General features: G+C 48.6%; 2 protein-coding genes across 7 annotated transcripts in view; one reads left to right on the top strand and one right to left on the bottom strand.

Annotated features, from left to right (window-relative positions):
- calcrl2 (calcitonin receptor-like 2) overlaps positions 1-9,907 on the bottom strand; it is a 19,016-nt gene extending 9,109 nt beyond the window's left edge. For 2 of the 4 annotated variants that reach the window (XM_084680618.1, XM_084680620.1), the window contains exons 1-2: positions 9,351-9,906; positions 1-61 (exon numbers count right to left, since the gene is read on the bottom strand). The exon at positions 1-61 is cut by the window's left edge. In XM_084680618.1, the coding sequence (XP_084536744.1) occupies positions 1-47 (47 nt within the window). In that variant the 5' untranslated portion in view covers positions 48-61; positions 9,351-9,906. Of the gene's footprint in view, positions 62-9,350 lie in introns of all 4 variants that reach the window. The other 2 variants (XM_084680619.1, XM_084680621.1) reach the window with 2 other exon arrangements.
- Positions 9,908-10,213: 306 nt separating this feature from the next.
- Positions 10,214-23,357, top strand: klhl17 (kelch-like family member 17). Of its 3 annotated transcripts, none has more exons than XM_084680031.1 (13): positions 10,214-10,324; positions 13,703-13,924; positions 14,194-14,239; positions 14,372-14,493; positions 14,903-15,124; positions 16,205-16,321; positions 16,882-17,095; positions 17,532-17,676; positions 17,967-18,134; positions 18,444-18,532; positions 18,764-18,837; positions 19,104-19,384; positions 19,978-23,357. In XM_084680031.1, the coding sequence occupies exons 2-13, from the start codon at positions 13,757-13,759 to the stop codon at positions 20,204-20,206; spliced, it is 1,875 nt and encodes a 624-aa protein (XP_084536157.1). In that variant the 5' UTR covers positions 10,214-10,324; positions 13,703-13,756; the 3' UTR covers positions 20,207-23,357. The 3 variants fall into 3 exon arrangements, with proteins under 3 accessions (XP_084536157.1, XP_084536156.1, XP_084536158.1); XM_084680030.1 differs by lacking the exon at positions 10,214-10,324 and adding an exon at positions 10,438-11,182; XM_084680032.1 differs by lacking the exon at positions 10,214-10,324 and adding an exon at positions 10,445-11,182 and having other exon boundaries at positions 19,104-19,285.
- The last annotated feature ends 963 nt before the right edge of the window (positions 23,358-24,320 follow it).

Here is a 24,320-nt window from a genome sequence, read left to right as displayed (position 1 = left end):
CCCAGTAGCAGCAGCAGAGCCAGACAGAGAGACAGGATCCTCCTCATGGTGTTCCTTCCTGCTGGAGACACAAGCAGACAGTAAATCAGTCTACAAACCAGGCAGACACTCTATAAACAAGTCAGTCTATAAACAAGTCAGTATCAAGTCAGACTCTCTTGGAAGTCGCTTTAGATAAAAGCGTCTGCTAAATGAATAAATGTAAATGTAAATTCAGTCAGTCTATAAACCAGTCACTAAGATAGTCTACAAACCAGCCAGCCAAACAGTCTATAAACCAGTCTGCCAGTCTATAAACCAGCCAGCCAGTCAGTCAGTCTATAAACCAGTCAGTCAGTCAGTCTATAAACCACCAGTCGGACAGTCTATAGACCACCAGTCAGTCTATAAACCACCAGTTGGACAGTCTATAAACCAGTCAGTCAGTCATTGACCAAACTGACAGTCTATAAACCAGCCCACTACAGCAAGACAGAACGAACCAACTGGTTCTCCTCCCCTCCCCTCCCCTCCTCTCCCCTGTCCTCTCCTCCCCTCCCCTCTCCTCTCCTCTCCTCTCCTCTCCAGCATCCTAGAACAGTCAAGGAAATCTCACAGAGGTCTTATCGGTTGGGTCATGGTGTCTCTGTATCAATATTCTGGGAATGTGTTGGGGTGTGTGTGTGGTTAGCTGGTGTGAGTGTGTGTGGTTAGCTGGTGTAAGTGTGTGAGTGTGTGTGTGTGTGTGTGTGTGTGTGTGTGAAGCATGGCTTCTTCTGCAGTGTGTAAAAGCATCTGCAGTAATGCGGTCATGAAGAAAAGGTTGTTGTCCTGCAATCCATCATCTGGTCAGTTCATGTGTGTGTGAGTGTGTGTACGTGTGTGTGTGTGTGTGTGGGTGTGTGTGTGTGGGTGGGTGTATCAGCTTCTTCAGAAAAGGCAGGGTCTTCACACTAAGCCAGTCCGTGGGTCAGTCCATAGTTGTGTAAGAGTGTGTGTGCGTGAGAAAAGAAAAGAATATGACCTCCTGTACGTTTCTACTGAGTCTGTAGTGTACTGTCTGTGTACAACACAGGACTGTGAGCTTGGACAGCACAGAAAGGGAGGCAGGATGGAAGCTAGCTAGAATACACCCACACCTGGACCCATGTTATTCACATAAAAACTTCATGTCAGATGTGTGTGATGGAGACTGACGAGCAGGAGATGTATGGGCCGAGAGAGAGAGAGAGAGAGAGAGAGAGAGGCTGAGAAAGGGGAGAGAGAGAGGCTGAGAAAGGGGAGAGAGAGAGGTAGAGAAAGGTAAGGGGAGAGAGAGACTGAGAAAGGGGAGAGAGAGAGATGCTGAAAGGGGGGAGAGAGAGAGACTGAGAAAGGGGAGAGAGGTAGAGAAAGGAAAGGGGAGAGAGAGACTGTGTGATTTGAGAGACTCATCCCCTGTCTAAAACTCCAGAGTGGAGTTCTGATAACCAGTTCCAAACCATTTCATTTAACTCTCCTCTCACGTCCTGTCTCTCTCTATATTTATACAATGTCATCTTGCTCTACCTTCTTTTCCATCTTCTTTCTCCATACCTGACCTTCATCTTTCTCTATCCCCCCTCCTCTCCACCACTGCATCCATTATTTTTCTTTCTTTGCTTCTCTCCCTGTCTGTCATCCTCTCTCACTCTGTACACAACCTTACTACCTCCCTCGATGTATCTCTACATGTGCCATCCTCCAATCCCCTGCCTCACCTTTTCTTTCTTAAGATCTTTTATTCTTCCTATTTTTTTTCCATCTTTCTTCCCCTTACTTTAGGCTGCTCTTACGTCCCTCCTCCCCTCGCCCCCTCTCCTCCTCACCTCCCCCGCCCCTCTCCTCTTCACCTCCCCCGCCCCTCTCCTCCTCACCTCCCCTCTCCCCCTCTCCTCCTCACCTCCCCCGCCCCTCTCCTCCTCACCTCCCCCGCCCCTTTCCTCCTCACCTCCCCCGCCCCTTTCCTCCTCACCTCCCCCGCCCCTCTCCTCCTCACCTCCCCCGCCCCTCTCCTCCTCACCTCCCCTCTCCCCCTCCCCATTACCAAGATGGAGAGATTTAGAGAAAGATAAAAAGGACGATAGAAAGAAACAAAGCTTGTCATAACCGGGCAGGAAGTGATGTGACTGGAGCCTGAGGTGTCGCGGTTGTGTTTTGATCCGTAGTTCTCCAGAGACTACATTAATTACACTAATTAAACGCTGCTCCGCGCTCGATATCAAACTGCTCAGATCCTCTCAGAATCTCAGGACGGCAGCTCACGGCAGCTGTTAACCATGACCAGGAGAGAGGGGGGGAGGTTACTGTAACCAAGACCAGGAGAGAGAGGGGGAGGGGAGGTTACTGTAACCAAGACCAGGAGAGAGAGGGGGAGGGGAGGTTACTGTAACCAAGACCAGGAGAGAGGAGGGGAGGTTACTGTAACCAAGACCAGGAGAGGGGGGGGAGGTTACTGTAACCATGACCAGGAGAGAGAGGGGGAGGGGAGGTTACTGTAACCAAGACCAGGAGAGAGGGGGGAGGTTACTGTAACCAAGACCAGGAGAGAGGGGGGGAGGTTACTGTAACCAAGACCAGGAGAGAGAGGGGGAGGGGAGGTTACTGTATCCATGACCAGGAGAGAGGGGGGGAGGGGGTAGGTTACTGTAACCATGACCAGGAGAGAGGGGGGAGGGGAGGTTATGGTAACCATGACCAGGAGAGAGGGGGGGAGGGGAGGTTACTGTAACCATGACCAGGAGAGAGGGGGGAGGGGAGGTTACTGTAACCATGACCAGGAGAGAGGGGGGAGGGGTACTGTCATCTGGCTTGTTTAGTACCTGGACAGAAAGATGAAAAATAAAGAAAGAGTGAAAACCAAAAGAACAAAGAGAAAAGACAGAGAAATGACAGCAGGATGGAGAGAGAGCGAGACAGAGATTGAAAGAGAGACAGGGAGAGAGAGAGAGAGAGACAGGGAAAGAGAGAGAGACAGGGAGAGAGAGAGAGACAGGGAGAGAGAGAGAGAGAGAGACAGGGAGAGAGTGAGAAACAGGGAGAGAGAGAGAGACAGGGAGAGAGAGAGAGACAGGGAGAGAGAGAGAGACAGGGAGAGAGAGAGAGAGAGAGACAGGGAGAGAGTGAGAAACAGGGAGAGAGAGAGAGACAGGGAGAGAGAGAGAGACAGGGAGAGAGAGAGAGACAGGGAGAGAGAGAGACAAGGAGAGAGAGAGAGACAGAGAGAGATAGATAGATAGCGTGAGGATTATTTATACATACTAATACTGCTGGTCACGCTAACACGTTGTACACCTGTATGAGTGAAGCTCCCACTACAAGCTTGTCATTTCTGTGGGATGCTTTAAAGCTGTGACAGTGGTGGCTCCCCTCCCAAGGTCACAGTCACCAGAGTTTTGAATTTCCTCAACACACACACAGTCACACACACACACACACACCTGCATCTCCTTTACCTGATTAGATATGTCAGTCTATATATACCATCTTAGTCTGTTTCTCCACTGCAAAGTCTTGTTAGTGATTCCTTACCTGCAATACCGAGCGTTACTTATCACAGAGATTTATGTGTACCGAACCTTTGTTTTTGTCTCGACCATTCTCCTGCTCCTCCCTTTGGATTCTTAGAAACCGACATAACAACCCCAGCCTGACATCCATACCTGCTCTGTGCCTACCCTCTGATGCCCCTGCCAGCCCCTGATGCCCCTGCCAGCCTCTGATGCCCCTGCCAGCCTCTGATGCCCCTGCCAGCCCCTGTTCCACCCAAGCCTGTGACCCAACTCTCCTTTGGATTTGCCTGCCTTGCTCTGTTTGCCTGTTGACGACCTGTGCCTGCTTGACTACTCTATACCACCATTAAAAGCCCGCACTTAGATCGCTACTACTTCTCCTGAGTCTGATCATTACAAAAGCAAACTGTTCCATTGATTTGATGGACTTCAGTTTTGCCTCGGTAGGTGAATGAAGCTCAATGCATGTTGAGGTTGCGGGAAACTACGTCTCTTAGCAACTGTGAATGTTATTTTGAATCCCACTCAAAGTGGTATGCTCATTCATGGCCGTTCAAAACACCACGACTCTATTCAAGCAGTCATCTCTCGATTCAAGCAGTCATCTCCACTCTGGTGGAGAGACACACACACACAAATCACAGTCTATTGAATCCCCTGATTCTCACATAAACATTTTTTTTGAATCAAAGAAAGAGAGTATTGTGTCTTCCTCTTGGAAAATCCCCATATGTAATTATTTTGATGACAGAATTTCATGATAAAATACTGATTAAGTTAAATTTGGACGGTAAATGTATATTGTGAATAGCCTAGCTTGGAGGCAACTAGCATGACAGATTTTCTGTGTAAGGCGCTAATGACATTTTTTTTGTAATCATCACCCTTCCCTCACCCCCCCCCCACACACAAACACAAGCCCACCCTCACACACAGAGATACCCATTGGAAGGCAGCTAGAGTTGGTCTTCAGAGAGAGAGTCTATAGGAAGTCAAGAGAACACAGAGATTGTCCACAAGACTGCTTAGTGTAGAATGACATAGACTGGCATGTACTGGTGGGTCTACATAGACTGGTGTACTGATTAAGAGAATCTCCATAGACTGGTGTACTGGTTAAGAGAGTCTACATAGACTGGTGTACTGATTAAGAGAATCTCCATAGACTGGTGTACTGGTTAAGAGAGTCTACATAGACTGGTGTACTGGTTAAGAGAGTCTACATTGACTGGTGTACTGGTTAAGAGAGTCTACATAGACTGGTGTACTGGTTAAGAGAGTCTACATTGACTGGTGTACTGGTTAAGAGTCTACATAGACTGTTGTACTGGTTAAGAGAGTCTACATTGACTGGTGTACTGGTTAAGAGTCTACATAGACTGGTGTACTGGTTAAGAGTCTACATAGACTGGTGTACTGGTTAAGAGAGAGTCTACATAGACTGGTGTACTGGTTAAGAGAGTCTACATAGACTGGTGTACTGGTTAAGAGAGAGTCTACATAGACTGGTGTACTGGTTAAGAGAGTCTACATAGACTGGTGTACTGGTTAAGAGTCTACATAGACTGGTGTACTGGTTAAGAGAGTCTACATAGACTGGTGTACTGGTTAAGAGAGAGTCTACATAGACTGGTGTACTGGTTAAGAGAGTCTACATAGACTGGTGTACTGGTTAAGAGAGAGTCTACATAGACTGGTGTACTGGTTAAGAGAGTCTACATAGACTGGTGTACTGGTTAAGAGTCTACATAGACTGGTGTACTGGTTAAGAGAGTCTACATAGACTGGTGTACTGGTTAAGAGAGAGTCTACATAGACTGGTGTACTGGTTAAGAGAGTCTACATAGACTGGTGTACTGGTTATGTCTCTCCCAGCTCAGAAGAACCCAGTTGCATGTTTGATGATGTCACGGGTCATCACATGACCCAGCCATCGTCCTTCTTGAGGCAACAACAGTCCCCCACACACACTGTCTTCACCAGACCCCTAAAACACACACACACTGTCACACACACTGTCACACACACGCACTGTCACACACACACACACACACACTGTCTTCACCAGACCCCTAAAACACACACACACTGTCACACACACACACTGTCTTCACCAGATCCCTAAAACACACACACACTGTCACACACACACACACACTGTCTTCACCAGACCCTTAAAACACACACACACTGTCTTCACCAGACCCCTAAAACACACACACACTGTCACACACACACACTGTCTTCACCAGATCCCCTAAAACACACACACACTGTCACACACACACACACACACTGTCTTCACCAGATCCCTAAAACACACACACACTGTCACACACACACACACAAACTGTCTTCACCAGATCCCTAAAACACACACACACTGTCTCACACACACACACACTGTCACACTCATACACACAGAAAGCCATGAAGGGTATGGGTAACGTCTGAAAAAACAACAGGTCATTGGGTCGCTGACAAGGATCTGCGAAATCCAAATATTGAAGAGAAACATGGAACTTTCCTCCAGTCTAATGAGCACACAGATGCAGCCACACGCAGAAGGTTGTGACTCACACGCACACACTCACACACGCTCTCACACACACACAGTAGTAGAGACAGGGGGGCAGTAGAGGCAGGAGGAGGCAAGAGGGCAGTAGAGGCAGGAGGGCAGTAGAGGAGCGTTCAGGAAGGACCAGGAAGGGGGCTGCTCTTCCTCTGTTCCCCGCAGCCACTTCCTTTCCCGGAGAACCGCAGGGTAAAAATAAGCCATTGTTGGACGTAAACAAAGGCTAAAGTGGGATCTGCAGAGAACGTGACTCTAGTTAGAGTTTGTTCTCCAGATCTGGACGGATCGTTCCGTAATGCCCTGTTCACGTGGAGGAGAAGCTGGAAGGGGTTGTGCTTGATTACCGGAACGCTAATTAGTACACTGGGCCAGGGCGGAGGACAATCTGATTAATATTGTTATGGTAACATAAGGACGACTTCTTCACTGGAGTTTGCCTTCATAAATCATAAGTGGAGGGAAAGGGAAAGAATGAGCAAGAGGGAGAGATAAAGATGAAGAGAAAGAGCAGTCAAGTGTTTTGAAAAGAGAAAGAGAGAGAAAAAGAGAGAAAGAGAGAGAAATGGAGGGAATGCGAGAGGTTGAGAGTGAGAGACAGAGAGAGAGAGAGAGAGAAGGGGGGAGAGAGAGAGAGAGAGAGAGAGAGAGAGAGAGAGAGAGAGAGAGAGAGAGAGAGAGAGAGAAAAAAAGAGAGAGAGAGAAAAGAGAGAGAGAGAGAGAGAGAGAGAGAGAGAGAGAGAGAGAGAGAGAGAGAGAGAGACAATAACATCATCATAAAAGCAAGTGAGAGAACAAGAAAAGGAGAAAGAAAAAGAGAAAGAAAGAAACAAAAAGAGGAGTCCAGTGTTTTGTTTATAGAGTTTTTTTCTCTCAGAGGACATCTCTGTATGAGTTATTACAGGCCTGCTCAGTTTCCCATCGCTAAGTCCCAAAATAGCCCCCTCGGTCTGGAGCTCTGCCAGGCTCTGTTGCCCCTGGGGCAGTTCCCCAACAAGGCTGGGACCACAGAGATACCCTCACTCTCTTTCTTTCACAGGCCGCAATCCATTACCCTTCCAAGGAAGCGCGACGCCCCAACTCCTAAACTACACACACTCTGACAGCATCTGTAGGCCACCAGCCTCAGATACCAACACAGCAGGATTCAACCTTGATCCTGCGGACTGTCACACACAGGGAGGGAGGGAGGGAGGGAGGGAGGGAGGGAGGGAGGGAGGGAGGGAGGGAGGGAGGGAGGGAGGGAGGGAGGGAGGGAGGGAGGGAGGGAGGGAGGGAGGGAGGGAGGGAGGGAGGGAGGGAGGGAGGGAGGGAGGGAGGGAGGGAGGGAGGGAGGGAGGGAGGGGGAGAGAGAAAATGCTTTAGAAATGTGTTTCAATGTGTTTCTTGATGAAATACTGAATACTAATTCAGTTTCATTCAGATTAAAATTGCTGTTTTGGATATTTACAATAGCACTTCCTGCCAATAAAGCTATTTGAATTTAACAGTGTGAGACCAAGTTTGATAGGAAGAGAGATAGCACAAGAGCAAGGAAGAGACAGAGACAGAGATAGATAAAAAGATAGTGAGTATTAATAATACTCAGAGAGAGAGAGATGGAGATGAAGAGCGAGATGCAATTGAGCAAATCCTTTTCTGTTGGTTTGGTTTTGTACCAACAATCCATCCATCCCTTGGTCCATCCATTCATCCACCCCTCTATCCAACCAACCAACCAACCATCCCTCCTTTCCTCCCTTTCTCCCTCCCTCATACCTCAATCCATCCTCTGACTCTGAATGAGCTGTAGGTACCAGTGGGGCCCGCTCTGTACCAAAGGCTCCCCAGAATAAGCCTGCTCTCTCAGGCATGGGGGCTTGGCAAGATTGCAAAAGAGTTTTGGGACCAAAGTAGCCGTCGCAACTCCTATTTATACTTCCAAACAGCTGCTAGGCTGGGCCAGTGTGTTCCAGGAAGACACACACATTCTGCCACACACACACACACAGCTATACACACACACACACAGCCACACACACACACACACACACAGCCACACACACACACACAGCCACACACACACACACACACACACACACACACAGCTATACACACACACACACACAGCCACACACACACACTGAGAGGCTCAGGGTGAAGTGAGTCTGGGTGTCCTGGTCTTGACGAAGACCACCCCAGACAAGAAAGAGACTGGGAGGCCAAGGACTGTCTTGTTAAACGTTGGTGTTTTAATTTCACAGTCATCCTGGATAATTACTGTATATGTCTATCCCATGTCCTCTCTCTCAGCCAGTAGGCTATACTAGTAGACATTCCAGTCTCATAGTCTACTTCGTGTTTACTCCAAAATCCACAATAATCTGACTTTACTGCTCCGATTCCTAAATCTCCTAAATCTGTCGAAATACAAACTAAAAGTTCTTTATTTTGTCTCGTTGCCCCTCTAGTTTTCAATCTTTAGGCCTATATGGCTCGGGTGTTGACATGAATTGCGAGCGCCATTAAGACATGGTCGGATGATCGCTTTTGTGGATTAAGTGAGGCACTGTATATCCAGACGTTTCCATCCTTCTCCATGATGCTTTGTGGGGCATGCATCTTTGGTGCGAACACCGAATTTAAGCGACAGCGTTTGAACTGCCCATTATAAACTGTCCCCTGGCCGGGTAATCCTTTCCCTTCTAATTTACCAGGACAGCTGTTGGTCATCCTGTCGCAATTTAACCGGATGTCCCGGAATCACCGGAATGTTTGACACCTATAGCCTTCGGCATGCTAAAAAGAAGCTAAAGAGATTTACATGGTTTCATCCTAATTCTGTATCTGTTTCCACTGTCCTGCATAACCAATAAACTCAATATTAATGTTCAACTGAACAATGCATGTGACATGCTGTTATTGCTTATCGCTCCACCCGTCTGATGTGTCTTAACAGCAGCATTACCTGAGAGTAGGCTACAATGAACCAACATTGACCAATAGCCAACCTTACAAAATGTCAACGACACTCCGGATGTGCTGCTTCAACCTGTTCATTGACTGCAGATTATGGACCGAATGGGAACACTTCAATGGTCATTATGCCACAGATTGGTTACGCATAACGGCCAACCGACGTTCACGAATCGTTGTTCTATAATCTTTAAAAACTATAAAAACCTATAGCCTAACAATCACCCACAGAAAACGAAAATGCCGTTTTAAAAGACCAAACATCATGGTTAGCAAAATCAGGTCGTAACGTGTGAAGAAGGATCTACACATACCTTTTAATCGATGACGGATGTTCGAACTATTTAGCTAATTAATTCACTTGTTTTACATGTTCCAGAGTAGTGTCCCGCCCGCACTGCTGAGCGCGCACTGCCACTTGAAATGATAAGCGCTCGGATGGTGAGGGCGGTCCGTCCAACAAGACTACTGCAACTGTTATTCGCTAAATCTATCAACGTGAAATGGTTCATGTTTATACTAATATAGCAAAGACTGCTTCAAAGCCATCTTCCAACACAGTTAGATCACAGTCAAAGTTAAATTTTCTGTGACTGCTCATAATCAAAATCTTAAGCGCACCATCTGTGATTGCTAAAGGATTGTTATCACGGTTAAACGTTTGTTTGAACGTGGCACTAATTTCCTTGTCATCACGACAAAAATATAAATGTAGCCTAGGCTATACCATTAATAGCCATTAAGACAAAATAAACCTTGTCTGACATTTTATTTTAAAAGATCCGTCCTCTTCCACCTGGAGAAAAACCAACGGACATCTCTGTCACAGTTGGCAGGCAGAGTAGCCTACAGCTTTCCTGTCCTGCACCCACCATATCCTTCGGAACACTGTAGGCTACAACCGACACCAGTTGCCGCTGCTGCAGTCCCCGCAGGTCAAAACCTTCATACACGGACGCACACTGCCCCCTTCTGGTAAGTAAGCGCCAAACAAGACTAAATAGGATCCTACCATTTTTTATTGCTGAATTTAATTAGGGAGCTTATAGAAAGTGGATAAGAAAGGGGATAATGATTGACATGTTCAACATACATATTAATACGTATTTATAAACCATGACGGGGGTTAAATCTTCCACTTGGCAACCCTCCCCTACGCCGCCCCTTGTTTGTGTCACGTGACACCACCACGATCCCTCACGTTTAGTTTCTGGTGGACTGTAGCGGATTTGGGGGGGGAAATTGACATTAGTTACCTCACCCCACCCTCTCTGCCCACTGGCATCAGGTAAGCTATGCATATTGAGAATCCTCAACGGTCGAATCGTATACTCTCTTTTTGGTAAACGCTCGCTAGCTAATCCTTCAAGCATCTGATCTTTGACCATCCGGTCACATTAACCAGACAGGATTGAAGCAAAAAGCGAAAACGTTTCTTGTCAGTCTTTCCTGCAGATGCATTTTGAGGTTGACCGCAAATGGTCCCTCGTGATTGAAGTGCTTGGACCAAACACGCTCTTATACATAAGGAGAGGACATACATAAACCAATGAATGATGGAAGGCATTTTGTTTACCACTGCTACCTATCTAGTAGTGCTAAAGCTAGCTAGCAGTGGGTCATGCAGAAGTGTTACAGCCAGCTAGCCATAGTAGTCAGATCCTTGTTTTTATGTTTGGGGAGGCATATCATGCGCGTTTAATTGTCCAGTGTTCGGTCCTCCAACCGGTCATTTAAGGTCGTAATGAGCACCGTGAAAATGATTGCAATGTCTTCCGCAAAGACTTTATGATTAGCTGTACATCTCACGGTTATCGGTAAATCTTCAAATACGTTACGCTTTCCTTTCGACGTGTATGATTGCATCTGACCTAGCGGGCATCCCTTTTCAGCCACCTGCCGGTGCTCCACCTTAAAAACTGATGTCATTGCTCGTGCAGTTTGCTTTTACGTCAACATCATCGGCCACTGAACAGAGGCTTTCTTCGTTTTCCGTATGCTTCACTCAAATGGGTACCCAGATTAACAACCGGGATTTACCAGCGGGGAATATTACAAAGAATATTGGACGCAGATACTAACTGCCTTCTATTTCGATATAAACGGGGACAGGAAAAAGACCGAGCGACACCGCAAGATATCACCGGTATAACTGTCATTTTATTTACCTTGGCAGGGTTTTTCATGCTGTTATTTGAGATGGATGGGTTGGGGGTTGGTGTGCATCACAGAAACGCATAACAAGACACCTATACCCATTTTAAAAGACAAATAAGGCATTTGACGGAAACAATAGCACACAAACTGGGAAATGTCAGGGAAATGTCTGGAAGCCTTCTATTGTGCTGAGTCAGTAAAGGAAACTGTACGGTTAACCTCGCAATGGGGAAAGGGCTGCTTTAACTCGGTTGCATGATAACGGATGATCGGTTGGATAACAACCGATCATAACATGACAAAATCTGGCTTGTTAGGTTTGAACACAATGGTCTCAGAAGGTTGAAACGCTCCTTCGCCTGGGGCATTTTAAACGTTATGAGCCTGATGTATCGGTGTCACGTGCTGGGAACCGTGTGTCCTGCGTTGCGATGAACAGTGGCTCGTGACATATGAGATGGTTATCCATTGGTGGCTTCCTAATAGTTTTGTTGAGGGAGGAAGGTTTGTGTTTTGTGCAGCGGGAGATGTTGAAATAAAGATGCGGCACCCGTGTGTCTCGTGAAGGGAACAGTGCTGGAGGGGTCTTGGTATTGGGTGACCAAAGCTGCATTACGTGTGGAAGAACCACTTACTGTGGCAACCGTGTTCTTACACACCACAACATGCTCCAGAGGAAAGGGTGTCTAGATTATAAAGATAGATTATTGAACTCTCTCATTGATGGATCTACCTAGATTATTGTAGACCTAGATGATAACGATGGTCAGTTTTCATTTCTAGCCTGCTTCTAAAATGCACTGTTGCAGTCATGTTCCAATGCAGATGTATTTAAAGTGCCCCCCATTGGGATGTCCCTGTGAACTTAAGAAGCAAGGCAAGAGACTGCATGCCATGAATACAGTGTTTCTGAGACTTGGCAGTTTATATAAAGCTCAAGCTTAGACATGAAATCTTATCCTCTAGTTTGCTCAGGTTGCCATATAAAACCCTCTCTTTGTGCTGGCTTTCTGCCTCCCCAGTGTCAGGTTGCTCACGAGAGGCAGCAGGCAGAAGGAATACTCGTATTCATTAGAACACTGCAGTTCAAAAGGAATGTTCTTTAGAACACTGTGTGGTAAGGAGGAACACTAGTAAGAATGCTCGTGTTCATTAGAACACAGAAGGAAGGAAATGAGAACTGATCCAACAATCTGAAAGAGGACAGGCCACAGGAAGTATGCTTCCAACAGAGAATGTCCCGGCCTTCTACTGCTTAAGCACATAACCTCTCACCCTGCCAAGCTACCGCAAGCTCACCGCTAAACCTGACTCAAGACAACCAAACCCATTATCCTTCACTGGGGCTGATTAGCTGATAATGGCTGGTTAGTAACGCAAGCTTGACCAATGAAAACATTGAGGCTGCTTCAAAATATTCTGTCCCCTAACCCCTTAATGAAAGATTCAAGAGCTGGCCTAATTAGACTGGAAACATGAGCTTGATTAGCCTCACGCCAAGTTTCTCGGTGCTGAAAGAGGACCGCTCTTGCATGCTGTTTCCTTTTAGTTTTTTTTTAAAGGTGAAAAACACTTCTATTTACAACTGCTGTTAACAAACCCCAGTCAGGACACAGCGCGACACACAAACCCCAATCAAGACACAGCGCGACACACAAACCCCAGTCAAGACACAGCGCGACACACAAACCCCAGTCAGGACACAGCGCGACACACAAACCCCAGTCAGGACACAGCGCGACACACAAACCCCAGTCAAGACACAGCGCGACACACAAACCCCAGTCAAGACACAGCGCGACACACAAACCCCAGTCAGGACACAGCGCGACACACAAACCCCAGTCAGGACACAGCGCGACACACAAACCCCAGTCAGGACACAGCGCGACACACAAACCCCAGTCAAGACACAGCACGACAGTGGATGTCAGGTCGTGATGTGTTGACAGTTCAAATGCCTCGTCAGCATCCACTTCCATCCTCTTGACACAACTGAGTGTCGGAGTTTCCGGGACAGGTAGCACTGTCAGCCGGTAACGACAACCGGTTTTGGCACGTGCCACTGCCAAGTCCATCATTATCCTGTAGCCCAGCCAGCCAGCTCATCAACGCTGTGATGTGACATGTGGTGACTTTGGAGAATGTGGGTGTCTGTCTATCAAGAAGAAATGTGCTTTATAAAACCAAATTAGTGTGTTTTGGATATTTAACCTCATGGATTCATGTATTGTTATTTTATGAACAACTTTGCGCATACATGTACTAGACAAGACGTTTAACTGCATGTTGTCTGTCTGTCTGTCTGTCCTGTCTGTATCTACATGTCTGTGTGTGTATATCTGTCTCTGTGTGTGTGTGTCTCTGTGTGTGTGTGTCTCTGTGTGTGTGTGTCTCTGTGTGTGTGTGTGTGTGTCTCTGTGTGTGTGTGTGTGTCTCTGTGTGTGTGTCTCTGTGTGTGTATATCTGTGTGTTTGTGTGTGTCTCTGTGTGTGTGTGTGTGTTCCAGCCCCCCAGCGAGAGGCCCAGGCAGGCAGCAGTGTGTCCCCAGCGAGGAGCCACCATGGAGGGGGGAGGCATGCAGCTGGTGAACCGTGACGGCCACAGCGTCTCCCACAACTCCAAGCGGCACTACCACGACTCCTTCCTGTCCATGAACAGGATGCGTCAGCGCAGCCTCCTGTGTGACATCGTGCTGCACGTGTCCAACAAGGAGATCAAGGCTCACAAGGTGGGCTGGCCACCTGCAGCCCTCCACACACACACACACACACACACACACACATTGAAACTCACTCTTGCACATATGTTCATAGACAGATCTTTCTCTGTGTCTCTCTTTTTCACATTCTCTCTCTCTCTCTCCCTCTCCCTTGTCTCTCTTCTCTCTCTCTCTCTCTCTCTCTCTCTCTCTCTCTCTCTCTCTCTCTCTCTCTCTCTCTATGTCTCTCTCTTCTCTCTCTATGTCTCTCTCCCTCTCCCCTGTCTCTGTCTCCCTAGGTGGTCCTGGCCTCCTGTAGTCCCTACTTCCACGCCATGTTCACTAGTAGGTGTCCTGACGCCGAGCCCGTCATGTCTGAGTGTGAGTGTGTGTGTGTGTGTGTGGTGTGCCGTGTGTGTGTGGTCGTGTGGGTTCTCTGTGTGGTTCTAAGCGTGCGGCCTGTTCTGGGTCCTGCAGATGAGATGTCGGAGAGCAGGCAGACCCACGTGACGCTGCACGACATGGACCCCCAGGCCCTGGAGCAGCTGGTGCAGTACGCCTACACAGCTGAGATCGTGGTGGGGGAGGGCAACGTGCAGGTAGGAGGAGGGAGGCCCAGGGACGCTCAGGCACACAGGGGTTCCCAGTCTGATATCCCTCCCAGGTAGGAGGAGGAGGGAGGCCCAGGGACGCTCAGGCACACAGGGGTTCCCAGTCTGATATCCCTCCCAGGTAGGAGGAGGAGGGAGGCCCAGGGACGCTCAGGCACACAGGGGTTCCCAGTCTGATATCCCTCCCAGGTAGGAGGAGGAGGGAGGCCCAGGGACGCTCAGGCACACAGGGGTTCCCAGTCTGATATCCCTCCCAGGTAGGAGGAGGAGGGAGGCCCAGGGACGCTCAGGCACACAGGGGTTCCCAGTCTGATATCCCTCCCAGTACCACTAAACTAAAACAGCTCCTTCACAAAGCCCTCCCTCCCTCCCTCCTTCTCCTCTCCTCTCCCTCCAGACCCTGCTCCCTGCAGCCAGTTTGCTGCAGCTGAACGGGGTCCGGGACGCCTGCTGCAAGTTCCTGCTGAGCCAGCTGGACCCGTCTAACTGCCTGGGCATCCGAGGCTTCGCAGACACGCACTCCTGCAGTGACCTGCTCAAGTCCGCCCACAAGTACGTCCTGCAGCACTTCGTAGAGGTGGCCAAGACAGAGGAGTTCATGCTGCTGCCACTGAAGCAGGTAGGACTGACCAGGGGGGGTGGTAGTTAGGATGGCCTGGGTGGGTGTGTGTGTGAGGTGATGGTGGTGTGTGTGTGTGTGTGTGTGTGTGTCAGGGGGGGTGTGTGTCCTCTCCTCCTTGTGGTAGTCAGCGTCTCCGCAGTGGTTTAGTCACCCTGTCCTGTTGCCACGCCAGCGTCACCGTGACAACTCAACGTCATTGAGTTGTCACGTCGAGTCCTCACGGCCATCACTTATTCATGGCCAGTCCGCCTGGCTGTTGCCGTGACAATAACAGGGATGGAAGCTCCCGGAAGGGGGGGGGGGATGACACTGGTGTCAGGTGAATGTATTAATTTAGCACCTATTTCAAAGTGACATACCAGGGGAAGGGATTTGAACCAGTGATCTCTTGATTTCAAAAGTCACTTTTGATGATTCAAATGAGCTTTGGCCAGAGATGCACATGTGGCGAGTGTGTGTGTGTGTGTGTGATCCTGAGTCTGAGCTGACAGCTGGACATTGATTCAATGCCCTCCCTCCTCACCCTCTCCCTCCCTCCTCACCCTCTCCCTCCTCACCCTCTCCCTCCCTCCCCCCACCTCTCCCTCCTCCCCCTCTCCTTTTTTTTTCTCTCTTTTTGAAAGGTTGATAAAAACATTTTCCCCCCAAAACATACGTTTTGGGGGAAAAAGTGAACGGTGAAAGGTTGATTACAGGAAAAAAAGAAAAACGAGAGAGAGAGCTCTCTTCACTGACCCCAGCTGTCTGGCCTAGTATACAGTAGTCTAGTCTAACTCCTAGTCCATCCTAGCTCCTAGCCCTGCACCATCTAGTCCAGCCCAGCTGTCTGGGAGCACTGCCAACCTTTCCTGGCTGCAGCCATGTACACACACACACACACACACACTCAGATACACATACACACATGCAAAACATCCTAGCAGTTTAATTTTAATATCTAATTGAGTCTCTTTTGGAAAAACCTTCAGTCTGAGTGCAGCCTAGTGTAGTTGTGGGTGTGTAAAGATCAGTGTGTAGTTAGTGTGTATCATGTCTGGTTGATGTAGTCCTGTTTCTGTGCCCCCCCCCCCCCCTCAGGTCCTGGACCTGGTCTCCAGTGACAGTCTGAATGTGCCGTCAGAGGAGGAGGTGTACCGAGCCGTGCTGTGCTGGGTCAAACACGACACGGACGCACGTCGCCAACACGTTCCCTGGGTGAGGACCCTTCCTCCACACCTTCTCTCTGTCTGTCTCTCTCTTTGTCTGTCTCTCTCTTTGTCTGTCTGTCTGTCTGTCTCTCTCTCCCTATGTCTCTGTCCGTCTCTTTCTGTCTCTGGCTCAACCCCCCCCCTCTCTCTCTCTCTCTGTGTGTCTCTCTGTGTCTCTCTCTCTCTCTCTCTGTGTCTCTGTCTGTGTCTCTCTCATCCCCCCCCTCTCTCTTCCCCCCCCCCTCTCTCTCTCTCTCTCTGTGTCTCTCTCTGTGTCTCTGTCTGTGTCTCTCTCTCTCTGTGTCTCTGTCTGTGTCTCTCTCATCCCCCCATCTCTCTCTTCCTTCCCCCCCTCTCTCTCTCTCTCTCTCTCTCTCTCTCTCTCTCTCTCTCTCTGTGTCTCTGTCTGTGTCTCTCTCATCCCCCCCCCCTCTCTCTTCCCTCCCCCCCCTCTCTCTCTCTCTCTTCTCTCTCTCTCTCTCTCTCTCTCTCTCTCTCTCTCTCTCTCTGTGTCTCTGTCTGTGTCTCTCTCATCCCCCCCTCTCTCTCTCTTCCTCCCCCCCCCAGCTGATGAAGTGCGTGCGTCTGCCCCTGCTGCGGCGGGACTTCCTGATGAGCAGCGTGGACACAGAGCAGCTGGTGCGTCACCACTCTGAGTGTAAGGACCTGCTGATCGAGGCGCTCAAGTTCCACCTGATGCCGGAGCAGCGCGGCGTCCTGGCCAGCAGCCGCACACGCCCACGCCGCTGTGAGGGAGCCAGTCCTGTGCTCTTCGCCGTCGGTCAGTGTGCCTCCCAAGCTACCCCCCAGGACACACACACACTCATACACACTTATATACACACACCCAGGACACACACACACACTCATACACACTTATATACACACACCCAGGACACACACACACTCATACACACTTATATACACACACCCAGGACACACACACACACTCATACACACTTATATACACACACCCAGGACACACACACACTCATACACACTTATATACACACACCCAGGACACATACACACTTATATACACACACCCAGGACACACACACACTCATACACACTTATGTACATACACCCAGGGTACACACACACACATGAATACTCATATACATTAATTTATCCTGTATACCTACACTAACCCTCCCCCCCCCCCCCCCCCCCCCCCCCCCCCCCCGTGTGTGTGCGTGTGTGTGTGCGCGCTGCAGGCGGAGGCAGCCTGTTTGCCATCCACGGTGACTGCGAGGCGTATGACGCCCGCACTGACCGCTGGCACATGGTCGCCTCCATGTCCACACGCAGAGCCAGGGTGGGCGTGGCTGCCATCGGCAACAAGCTGTACGCCGTGGGAGGGTGAGGTCATCACCCTGACCCCTGACCTTCATCACCATGACCCCTGACCTTCATCACCCTGACCCCTGACCTTCATCACCCTGACCTTCATCACCCTGACCCCTGACCTTCATCACCCTTACCTTCATCACCATGACCCCTGACCTTCATCACCCTGACCCCTGACCTTCATCACCGTGACCCCTGACCTCTTCAGACCACCTCTGCCTTTCTCAGTTGTGATAAAGTGACATGACATTTAATTCATGTTAGACTTCAAGTGTATACTGTTGCTATGGCTCCTCCCCCAGGTATGATGGCACCTCTGACCTAGCAACCGTGGAGTCCTACGACCCCGTCACAAACACTTGGCAACCGGAGGTCTCCATGGGAACCAGGCGGAGCTGTCTGGGCGTGGCCGTGCTGCACGGGCTTCTGTACGCCGCCGGCGGTTACGACGGAGCTTCCTGTCTCAACAGGTACGGCCCCAACTGACTCTTACACCAATAGGAACAGTCCTAACTGACTCTTACACCGATAGGAACAGTCCTTACTGACTCTTACACCAATAGGAACAGTCCTAAATGACTCTTACACCAATAGGAACAGTTCTAACTGACTCTTACACTGATAGGAACAGTTCTAACTGACTCTTACACTGATAGGAACAGTCCAAACTGACTCTTACACTGATAGGAACAGTCCTAACTGACTCTTACACCGATAGGAACAGTCCTAACTGACTCTTACACTGATAGGAACAGTCCTAACTGACTCTCCCCCCCCAGTGCGGAGCGGTATGACCCCCTGACCAGCACCTGGACCTCCATCGCTGCCATGAGCACCCGCAGGAGATACGTCCGTGTGGCTACACTCGGTACGCAGGGCCTCCCTCCACCCCTTCTCCTCACCACCTCCCATCCTGTCCTCCTCTCTTCTCCTCTCACCACCTCCCCTCCCATCCTGTCCTCTCATCCTCTACTCCTCTCACCTTCTCCTTACTTCCCCTTCCATTCTCTCTCTCTCTCTCTCTCTCTCTCTCTCTCTCTCTCTCTCTCTCTCTCTCTCTCTCGGGGGAGGAGTTGTAGTGACTCTCTGTCTCCTGCAGATAGCAGTCTGTACGCTGTTGGAGGCTATGACAGCTCGTCTCACCTGGCGACCGTGGAGAAGTACGACCCACAGGTAAGCACACCTCTGCAGTACGAATGCCACCAGACAACAGGAAACAGGAAACAGGAAACAGGAGAACTTATCACATTTTTCTACATTTGATACCAGATATTCCGATGACTGATTGGAAAACTTGTAAGTGTGCCTGGTGAATACAGACTGTGCCTAGACTCCGACCACCGAAAAACTGCTACAACTACACACTGCTAAAACCAATTACCATTGACAACCAGTGCAATGTCCTTTCCCCTCCCGCTGCGTTCCTATTGGCCGAGCAGAGCAACGCATGGACGGCCATCGCCAACATGCTGAGTCGCCGTAGCAGCGCCGGCGTTGCCGTGCTGGAGGGTCTGCTGTACGTCGCCGGGGGCAACGACGGGACCAGCTGTCTGAACTCGGTGGAGCGTTATAACCCCAAGAACAACGTGTGGGAGGGCGTGGCCCCCATGAACATACGCAGGTGGGCGGAGCCCGAGTCTCCCTCTCCTCTTCATCCCTCCTTATCTCCCTCACCTCTCCTCATCTTCTTCACCCTTCCTCCTCATCTTCACATATGCAGGTGGGTGACCTCCTGACCCCTGAGGTGAACCCCTCATCTTCCTCACCTCATTTTCCTCACCTCATATTCCTCACCCCCCTCACCTCATCATCCTCTCCTTCCTCGCCTCATCTTCCTCACCTCCCTCACTTCATCATCCTCACCTCATCTTCCTCACCCCCCTCGCCTCATCTTCCTCACCTCCCTCACTTCATCTTTCTCACCTCATCTTCCCACCTCATCATCCTCTCCTTCCTCACCTCATCTTCCTCACCTCCCTCACCTCATCATCCTCTCCTTCCTCACCTCATCTTTCTCACCTCCCTCACTTCATCTTTCTCACCTCATCTTCCCACCTCATCATCCTCTCCTTCCTCACCTCATCTTCCTCACCTCCCTCACCTCATCATCCTCTCCTTCCTCACCTCATCTTTCTCACCCCCCTCACCTCCCTCACCTCATCTTCCTCACCCCCCTCGCCTCATCTTCCTCTCCTTCCTCACCTCATCTTCCTCACCCCCCTCACCTCATCTTCCTCATCCTCTCCTCACTCAGCTGTTATTTCCCCTTAAACCTTCGTCTCAGGTTGTTATTTCTCTCTAACCCTAACCCAGGAGTACTCACGACCTGGTTGCCATGGACGGCTGGCTATACGCGGTGGGCGGCAACGACGGCAGCTCCAGCCTCAACTCCATTGAAAAGTACAATCCCCGTAGCAACAAGTGGGTGTCGGCCTCCTGCATGTTCACGCGGCGCAGCAGCGTGGGCGTGTCCGTGCTGGAGCTGCTGAACTTCCCCCCCCCCTCCTCGCCCACGCTGTCCGTGTCCTCCACCAGCCTCTGACACGCGGCGGGAGCACGGCTAGCTAGCGCTGACTCTGGCCCCGCCCCCCGGCCCGGCCACGCCCCCCGCACGGCCTGGGGCGCCGCCCAGGCCAGGTCTGGGAAGAGACGCAACTGCTCTGTGTGAGAGAGGGGGGAGAGTTAGAGATAGAGAGGAGACAGTTAGAGACAGGGAGAGAGTTAGAAAGAGGGAGAGAGTTAGAGAGAGGGAGAGAGTTAGAGAGAGGGAGAGAGTTAGAGAGTGAGGGAGAGTTAGAGAGAGTTAGGGAGAGTTAGGGAGAGTTAGAGATAGAGAGGAGACAGTTAGAGACAGGGAGAGAGTTAGAAAGAGGGAGAGAGTTAGAGAGAGGGAGAGAGTCAGAGAGAGAGAGAGTTAGAGAGAGAGGGAGAGTGAGGGAGAGTGAGGGAGAGTGAGGGAGAGTTAGAGAGAGTTAGGGAGAGTTAGGGAGAGTTAGAGAGAGAGAGGAAGAGAGTTAGAGAGAGGGAGAGAGTTAGAGAGAGGGAGAGAGTTAGAGAGAGGGAGAGTGAGGGAGAGTTAGAGAGAGTTAGGGAGAGTTAGAGAGAGTTAGGGAGAGTTAGAGAGAGAGAGGAGAGTTAGAGAGAGAAGAGTTAGAGAGAGGGAGAGAGTTAGAGAGAGGGAGAGAGTTAGTGAGAGTTAGAGAGAGTGAGGGAGAGTTAGAGAGAGAGGGGATAGAGAGAGTGAGGGAGAGTTAGAAAGAGAGGGGATAGAGAGTTAGAGAGGGAGGGGATAGAGAGTTAGATAGGGGAGGAGCGTACAATTGGGGAAGAGTTAGAAGGGAGGAGAGTTTGGGAAATGAAGAGAGTGAGGTAATAACCCGACCAGTTCGAAGAGGGGTGGACAGAGAGTGGGGTATATTTGATCTAGGTGTGTTTAGCCAGGGAGAGTGTGAGGTAGAGTCGGGTGTGTGTTGGGAGAGAGAGAGTGGCAAGGAGACGTCCTCCAGTGTGTGTGAGAGAGAGATTGCCCCCCTGCTGGTCTCACTGTTAAACTCCAGCATCAAGATACCAGCTACTCATCTCCAGAAAAACCTCAGACCAAACCTCACAGGAGGACGTGAAAAACAAGAACGGTAAAAAACAAACAAAAAAAACATCCCACTCTAATCTCTTTATCATCCAGCGCCTTGGAAACACACTTCCTTTTAGCCGTGGCAGTCACTTCCTGTTTCCTGTTTCATCATCTAGCATACTGTTAATGTTTTTTTGTTTGTTTCATCGTTAATATTGTCGTTTTCTTTTATTTATATATGTATTTTTTTTTTGCAATAATGTATAAAGTATATTGAATGAGTGTATCTTTGGAATGCAGCAACAGACTGGTTCTGGCTTGCACGTGTTTGGCATTGTGTCCCTGCAAGGGTTAAAATAATAATACGATTGTAGTGCTGCTTAGTCACTGTAGGTGGCAGTGACGGGCCATGTTATTAACGAGGGGTTAACCCCCCCCACACACACACATACACACAAACACACACTAACGGTGCATGAACTCCACCCTGTCATGATCAATCAAATCACTGGAATCTATGAACTACTTTGAATATCTTTTTGATGAGAACAGAAAATATTTCGTCAGATTTCCTATTTATTTAAATGTGTATATATATTAAAAAGCATTTTATATATATATATATATGTATATATATATATATATATATACACCTTAGCACTTTCCGATATTTTACAAATAGCCCTATGCTTCTTTAGAGAGGCGTGTTTTGTTTTGTTCAGATCCTGTAGGGGGCCTTGTTTGGGAGGACATGTTGTGTGTGTTTGTGTGGTTTGTGTTTCAGTAGCTTGTGAGTTTCAGTCGAGGGCTGTGAGATCAGGGCCTTACTCTAATGTACAATGTTTGGCAGGTACATAGCAATAACTCGAAAGAATTGATTTTCAAAAACATTGTTTGCACTTAAACCATTGCGGAACAAGTACCTGACACATAATGACTTAAACGGTTGTTTTTAGATTGACGCTGCCACTGAAAATACTTGTCAGCCACTGCCACGAGTTAACAAATGTCATTATACTTAAGCCATGTCCACCAGTCTTACTGTCGTGTGCAAGCTCAGATGTTAAACAGCTATGGGGTTAGTTAGATGAACTTTGTAGGCCTGATCTCATATACTGTAGCGGTCTTATTATTTCACTTACGACAGGTAGGCTACCGAATGGCTTCATAACGGAACAGAACGTATAGTCAATACTAAGACAAGCTACTCGTTTAACAGCAACGAGTAACGCATGTGAACTGTAACATTAATGACCTGTACGATGCCGTCATCCTCTATGTATCTTGTCGTCCCTTACTCAGACCTCAGCGCGCGACTCTGAACAGACCAGACATCATTAACGGCAACGGTTAGAGAGCGAACGTGTACCGACCGGTCCCTATGACTCTGGCTGTGATGACGTCTCTTAAGTCAGACCGACGGTGTTCACAGACTTCCAACGTTTCGGAAATAACCCACCGTCCTACGTTGTTGAGCGAACGAAACCAAACCGTTTTTTTTATGTTAACGCTGAATATTGTCGAGGAAGTAACCTAGTCGAAGTGTGTAAGATAATAACAGAACTTCAAACGTCTGAAGCATATTTGAGTCTTTGACTCAGTTGAGGAAAACAAATATTTATTTAATACGTAGCGCAGTGATAAAGATTTCAAACTTCTAAGAAGTGATCTTTTTATCCTTTTTTTTAAGGATTTTAGTTGATATGATTTTGTTCCCCTGGAGACAACAATATTTAGGGTTATCTAGAAGCAGGATACTGTGGGTGACGGTTGTGGTGGTGTTGATAGTGTGATGATAAAGAATGTTGTTGTAGACCTGACCAGGGTCTTGAGAGAACTTGCTCAGCACTAGACACTGGCCATCCTTCCACAGATCTAAATGTACATAAATTGCCTCCTCAAATCCAAACGTGCAATGTAAACTTGGCAGTAACTTTTTCTTTTCATTCAGCACATTATTGTTTGTTGTGAAGTGTATTGTTTATTTATAATGTTCAATTTTGTTATATTTATGAGGGGAAAGTCAAGGAGGAAACTTACATTTTGCACTATTGTGAAATGGAGCAATACACTGTCCATACAATTAACAAAATTAAAGGTGTTTTCAGGCGTAAAAAGAGAATGACTGTGACTGGAGTTTTTTCAACTACTGTCTGTGAAGAAGGTTGTGTTGCTAACGGTGTTTGTGTGTGTGTGTGTGTTGCTATGCTCAGTACAGTATCATCTAGTAGCCTACCTTCCCAGCATGCCCTCTCATGCTGATCAACGCAGACAGCTGAACACTCTCACTTTACCCTCATGATGACCTCAGACACATAACATGCACACCTGTGCCTCCCTCCACGCACACGGTGAACCAGACCCACACACACACACTGACACACACCTACACACACACACACACACACATGCATAGACACAGATCTCCACACATACACAGACTCAAAACGAACCAGACATACACACAGACCTACACACACACACCACACATGCAAATAGACATTGGTGAAACCGTGTTTGAATAGATAGCCGTGATAGTAGTACCCTATTCAAAACAATTTTGTGCGTGTGGATAGGTGGGTAAATGTGTGTGAGTGTGTGTGTGTGTGAGTGAATGGGTGTGTTATTGTGCTGTGTATGTGGATGGTTTGTGTTGTCCGAACAAGTCGCCCTTCTTCCAGTGCTTCTAGAAGGTGATGAGTTACCAGCCTGGTGGCCAGGTCACCCATGGAACATTCCAGACAGTCAAATTCATGTTCCTTTTCACGGGACCGGAGATCCCCAAACTGCTCTAGCCCACTGAGCTCAAGCCACGTTTGGTTTGGTTTCGTTCATGTTTATAATTCTCAGGTAAAGTAACTAATTACTCACACTTCTGTATAATTACAGGTTTCCAAACATTGGCAGTTATAAGTATGACTCCATGAGATAAGCTGCTCCAGGTAATTGGCAGTTTTACTTCCTTGATCTGTGTTCATGTTTCAGTGGAAATGTGCATTTGTTCCTCATCATAGCGAGACAAAGGAAATTAAACATAATATTACAACATAAACACACAGCCTCATTTGTCTGTACATCCCTACTG

The sequence above is a fragment of the Hypomesus nipponensis genome, chromosome 18, assembly GCF_054491055.1.
Source record: "Hypomesus nipponensis isolate SF chromosome 18, ASM5449105v1, whole genome shotgun sequence".
NCBI lineage: Eukaryota > Metazoa > Chordata > Actinopteri > Osmeriformes > Osmeridae > Hypomesus > Hypomesus nipponensis.
Note: the sequence above shows the minus strand (reverse complement) of the source record. Positions and strands in the feature narration are given on the sequence as shown.